Below are 6,000 nucleotides of genomic sequence, written 5' to 3'. Positions count from 1 at the left end.
GTTTGTAGAACACATTGATCATGTGCGGAATGCTGATTCCAAAAAATATGACACTGATAAGCTTTGCTTTAGAATAATAATTGTAATGTTTTTGTTGTAACTTGTGTGGAGGAAGTCAAAAAATGTGTTAGCTTTGTTCATTTTGCAAAACATTGTTTTATTTTTTAAATAATTATTAGATAACCAGGTACTGATTGGACCCTACACGGTAAAATCAAGGTGTAAAATAGTACGGTAGGATGAGAGTTAAAGGCTACAGCTGGTGCACGGTCTGTACGTGCACTAGCGTGGCTTTTATCAAATCTTGCTTGAGATTCTGAGAATAATTTACAAAACAGCAGCAACACATTGTGCACAATTTATTAAAATGATCAAGAACAACAAAAATCAAAAGAGTTTCTGGTGTAACTGAAGTATTGGTTGAGGTGCAGAATGTCAGAGTTTGTCACACCAGTACTCTGTTTCTGTGTGCGAGGGCATGTGAATGTGGAACACCACCTGTGTGTCGGCTGGAGGAGTCTGAGTGGGACTGTTGACCCCTGAATCACTGTCAGGACTGGATTCCTGCTGCTCACCTACTGTGTCTTTAGTCTCCACCTTCTGAACAAGAAGTGACGCAGGCAGTGGCGTGGCCTCTGTCTTGGGCTTGATGTTTTTAAAGTTTTGCAGACGTACCATCTCCCTGCCTTCCTGAGTGCATGGGAGCAGCGCTGAGGCGTCCTTGCGAAACTTGGAGCTCATGCTGAAGTAGATGAGTGGGTTATAGAAGCTGGCAGACTTGGCGAACAGACGGGTGATGATGCTGGTTGTGCTCGGCACATGGAAGCCCCAGGCTGACCACATAGACACCACTGCATATGGCGACCAGGCCGCGATGAAAGCCGTGCAGATTACAATGGAAATCTAGACAGCAACATGAGGGAATAATTGTCAGCACTACAATAATGTGAGACGAGGTTTATTTTATTACCGATAGGTCACTTTCATGTGTTGCTTTGAAGCATTTTTCCATTTGCAATCAAATCCTTCCAATAAACTTCTCTGAATTAAACAAGATTTCTTTTTTTTTTCTGTCCTACCCGGCTGACGTCGCTCTCCACTTTCCTTTGGCGGGTGGTGAGGAAGCCGTCCGCTGACATGGCGTTAGTGCTTTTCACTGTGTTGATAATGGAGACGTAGGAAAAGAGCATGATGCTGACGGGGATGAAGAAGCAGAAGATGAGGATGGAGATGATGTATGACTTGTAGATGGTGGAGTAATTGGCTTTGGACCAGTCCACCTCACAGGTGCCATATCCTCGATCTGTGGAAGGAGAAACACGGAGATCAGCTCTGTAGAAGTTACTTCAATTTGAATATTTTGAGAAAACCGGTTACCGCAAACTACTGAAGTTTAGTTAACTCAAATGATTCAACCAAAAAAAATTTATTTTGACTAAGATCATCTTGGCTGATTAGTGTTTATTTAATGAAAATATAAGCATCCTATTCATTTTAAGTACATACACTGACATTCAAAAGCACATTCAAAAGTCTCAAGTCATAATGACCACCAAGCTTGTTTGCAAGCTGACTTGAGACTTGACTTGGGACTTGTTGATTCGTAACTTGACAGTGACTTTGTCCCACCTCTGCTCCTTTCAGTCAAAACAACTGACAAAGTGAGTTCTTTCTTGTGTAGATATTTTCCCGTAGAGTATGCGGAGGTATTGGTTTTTTTTTTTTTTTTGCCATGTGCGTCTGTCAGTGTGTGAACCAAAAAATGCACCAGTTTGATCTGATTCGGACCAAACTCGATGAAATGATTGACAGGTTAGCCATAATAATCATAAACAGTTACAAAGTCATTTCACTTTCAATAAAACCAGTCAAAAGTCAAAGTCACAGTCGATCGATTAAAACTGGGCCCAGTTCTTATATATAGGGGATCTTTAACATGGCTGGTTCAAGGAATTAGTTACAGATATACCACCTATTGTTTCTACGGAACACCAATATACTAAAATAATAAATAAATAAATAAATAAATAAATGCAACACTTTTCAGTAACACTTTTCGTGAGCTGAAGTAAAAGCTCAAATATTTCTTCTGAGCACACAAAAGGCATTTTCTCATTGAATTTTGTAACAAATTTGTTAAAATCATTGTTAGTGAGCACTTCACTTTTGCCAAGATAATCCATATCATTTCATATGTGTCATTTGAAGATGTTGATTAAACAGGATGATTACTGCACACATGCCTCTTTGGACTGATCACAGTAAAAGCCCTCTATAAAATGTGCAGTTGGTTTGGAAAAAGAGGTTTAAGCTGGATGTGACAGTCCTCGGTTGTCATGGTAACATGTGGTCTGCTGTTGTGAGACTAGTTGTAAACAACACAGGAAGCATCCTATGGTAATGGCTCTGGTGGACATTCCTGCAGTCAGCATGCCAATTGCACTTTCCCTCAATCCTGTGACATCTGAGGCATTGTTTTGCATGTTTAAAATGACACATTTTAGAGTCTGTTCAGTCCAAGACAGCCTGTGCAAGAATCATGCTGTTTACACAGCATCTTGATCTGCCACACCTGCCAGGTGGATGGATTATCTTGGCAAATGAACATGGAGTTTAACAAATTTCTGAACAAAATTTGAGAGAAATACCATGCATCTGTTAAGTATTCATAGCACTTCACTTTTTCCCACATTTTGTTATGTTATACCCTTATTCCTGAATTCATTTTTCTCCTCAAAACTGTACTCACAACACCCCATAATGACAACATGAAAAAAGTATTTATTTATTTATTTTGCAAATTGATTAAAAATAAAACTAAGAAATCACATATACATCAGTATTCACACCCTTTGTTCAATACTTTGTTGATGCACCTTTGGCGGTAATTACTGCCTCAAGACATCTTGAATATGATGCCACAACCTTGGTGCACATATCTTTGGGCAGTTTTGCCCATTCCTCTTTGCAGCACCTCTCAAGCTCCATCAGGTTGGATGGAGAGTGTCAGTGCACAACCATTTTCAGATCTCTTCAGAGATGTTCAATTAAATTCAGGGCTGGACTCTGGCTGAACTGCTCAAGGACATTCACAGAGTTGTCCTGAAGCCACTCCTTTGATATCTTGGCTGTGTGCCTAGGGTCATTGTCCTGCTGAAAGATGAACCGTCGCCCCAGTCTGAGGTCAAGAGCGCTCTGGAGCAGGTTTTCATCCAGGATGTCTCTTTACATTGCTGCATTCATCTTTCCCTCAATCCCGATTAATCTCCCAGTTCCTGCTGCTGAAAAATATGCTGCCACCACCATGCTTCACTGTGGAGATGATGCCCAGTTTCCTCCAAACATAACGCCTGTCATTCACACCAAAGAGTTCCATTTTTGTCTCATCAGACCAGAGAACTTTGTTTCTCATGGTGTGAGAGTCCTTCATGTGCCTTTTGGCAAACTCCAGTTGGACTGCCATGTGCCTTTTACAGAGGTGGAAAACTCCGGCTTCAGAAAGTAAAAGCCCTCTATGTATTGCTTCTACCTGTGCATCTAAAACAGGTGATCTCAATAATTAGCTCATCCACCTGCATGAAGAGTTGAACTAATTACAATCAGCTGGTTTATTAGGAAGATGGAACAAATATGTGGTTGGTCTTTTACTTTCTGAAGCTGGAGTTTTCCACCTCTGGCCTTTTACTAAGGAGTGGTTTCTGTCTGGCCACACTACCATACAGGTCTGACTGGTGGATTGCTGCAGTGATGGTTGTCCTTCTGGAAGGTTCTACTCTCTCCACAGAGTAATGCTGGAGCTCTGACAGTGTGACCATCGGGTTTTTGGTCACCTCCCTGACTAAGGCCCTTCTCCGCAATCGCTCAGTTTATATGGGCAGCCAGCTCTAGGAAGAGTCCTGGAGGATCTGAACTTCTTTAATTTACACATAATGGTGGTCACTGTGCTCACTGGGACCTTCAAAGCAGCAAAAATGTTTCTGTACCTTTCCCCAGTTTTGTGTCTCGAGACAATCATGTCTTGGAGGTCTACAATTACTTTAACTTCATGGCTTGGTTTGTCCTCTGACATACATTGCCAACTGTGGGACCTTATATGTAGACAGGTGTGTGTCTTTCCAAATCATGTCCAATCAACTGAATGTACCCCAGGTGGACTCCAATTAAGCTGTAGAAACATCTCAAGGATGATCATTGGAAACAGGATGCACCTGGAAAAAATGAATTTCACCAGTTTTGGAATAAAGCTGGAACATAAAATGTGGAAAAAGTGAAGCACTGTGAATACTTTCTGGGTGCACTGTGAGCTTTTTGTGTAGCTGATATTTTTGTTGGGTATATTTGTAAGTCATACTGTATGCCATCTTTCAATGGTGATATGATCTTTGACCTTGGGTGACCTTAAAAGGTCAAATTCAAGGTCATAACTGTTTAATTGTTTAACAGTTTGAAGCCAACATGAATTAAACATGGTGGATGTTTTGTGTATTAATCAAAGACAAAGTGGTTCAGTTTTTGGACAAAATTAACCAAATGTCACAGTAAGACAGAACCATACATTATGGTGTCACTGAATCACTAAGAATGGATGTGCATGACAAACATGTGAGGTGCATGAGTTGATGACACTTCTTGTGAAATACTATTTATGTTCATTTCATATGTTCAGAATCAGTGGGTGTATTTGCTGAACAGGCTTGGGGAGTAACGGAATACATGTAACGGCGTTACATAATTAGGATACAAAAAAAAAGGTAACTGTATTCTGCTACAGTTACAGAAAAAAAGACGTATTCAGATTACAGGTATATTTAGTAAAAATGGGGATTACTTTGCAGGATTACAATTTTAATGCATTTTATGATATTATCTGTATATAATTTTTTTTTTTCTTTGAAATGAAAACGTCCCTTCATGGACAGCGACATGACGTCTCCTCACCGGGCAAAATATTGATGAAGTACCCGGATGTTAATGCATTTTCAATGGAGATCCGCGACTGAACACACTCAGAAAAATGCTCGCAAAATACGTGTTAAAATGTCATTTTGACCTGGATATTGAGCCAGTAAAATTAAATGACATTAAATTATGTCAGGAAAGTATTAAACTTACTCTGACACACACACACACATTCCCAAATATTAAGATCTGCGCTGTTCAAGCTGCTGAGCTGAGGCGTCCTGCTGCAGCTGCTCTGTTCAACGCAGCTCCTAAAACCATTACAATACATTTATATACATATTATATTTTTACACAATTATCCTTTATTGACCGAGTTTCATTCATGAAGTCAGTGATGTGGGTACACATCTCTATGTGTGGGTGTGACTGTGAGCGGCACAGCGCGGGTCATTATAATCTCATTATTTTAAGGTGCAAATTAAAAAAAAAATCCCCAGCCTTGTCAAACAATTTTAATCACTAACGACAAGTATTTTAACTAGACATTGGTCTAGCAGTGGAAAATATCAACTAGACATAAGTGAAGAGTTAATGGTCCATGTCATCGGGCGACACAGGTACGGCAGGAAACATACAGCTGTTTATCATCCAAATATCACGGACAAAGTGACAAGAAGAACCAAAACCACTTACTTATGGGTGGAAATATTGTCTCCCTTGTTCCTCCGTTTGTGGTTTTGCCAACATGCGCAGCTTTCTGACATATTCCACCTGTTTCTTGAGCTTCTATACACACAAATCACTAACTTGCCCAGAATTAAAATGGCGATCACGCCTCCTTACTGACAGGATTTACTTAATGGTTTTCAATATGCTTTTGTTCTTATTTTGAAAGTTCAATAAGTGGACTGATATGTTAAACATGGTGCGAATTTACTGACCAAGTAGTAGACTTTTTTGTTTTGTATATTGTTCTGCAAGCCACTTAATTACAAATTCATCTGCACACCACCTGAGTTTTCATTATCCTTCATTTGTTTGGCATTTTTTGTTGAAAATTTAGCAGGTGAACACTGGGTGTGTTTAAACAATATTGTG

The 6,000-nt window shown here is 39.8% G+C and overlaps 1 protein-coding gene across 2 annotated transcripts in view; it reads right to left on the bottom strand.

The window, feature by feature from the left end:
- Nucleotides 1–414: 414 nt before the first annotated feature.
- LOC117523346 (opsin-5-like) overlaps nt 415–6,000 on the bottom strand; it is a 29,512-nt gene continuing 23,926 nt past the window's right edge. For both annotated transcript variants that reach the window (XM_034184834.1, XM_034184833.1), the window contains 2 exons: nt 1,080–1,303; nt 415–903 (listed from right to left, as the gene is read on the bottom strand). In XM_034184834.1, coding sequence (XP_034040725.1) covers nt 436–903; nt 1,080–1,303 — 692 coding nt within the window. In that variant the 3' untranslated portion in view covers nt 415–435. The remainder of the gene's footprint in view (nt 904–1,079; nt 1,304–6,000) is intronic.

This window comes from Thalassophryne amazonica, chromosome 13, assembly GCF_902500255.1.
Source record: "Thalassophryne amazonica chromosome 13, fThaAma1.1, whole genome shotgun sequence".
NCBI classification, from domain to species: Eukaryota; Metazoa; Chordata; class Actinopteri; order Batrachoidiformes; family Batrachoididae; genus Thalassophryne; species Thalassophryne amazonica.
This window is presented reverse-complemented; position numbering and strand designations above follow the sequence as displayed.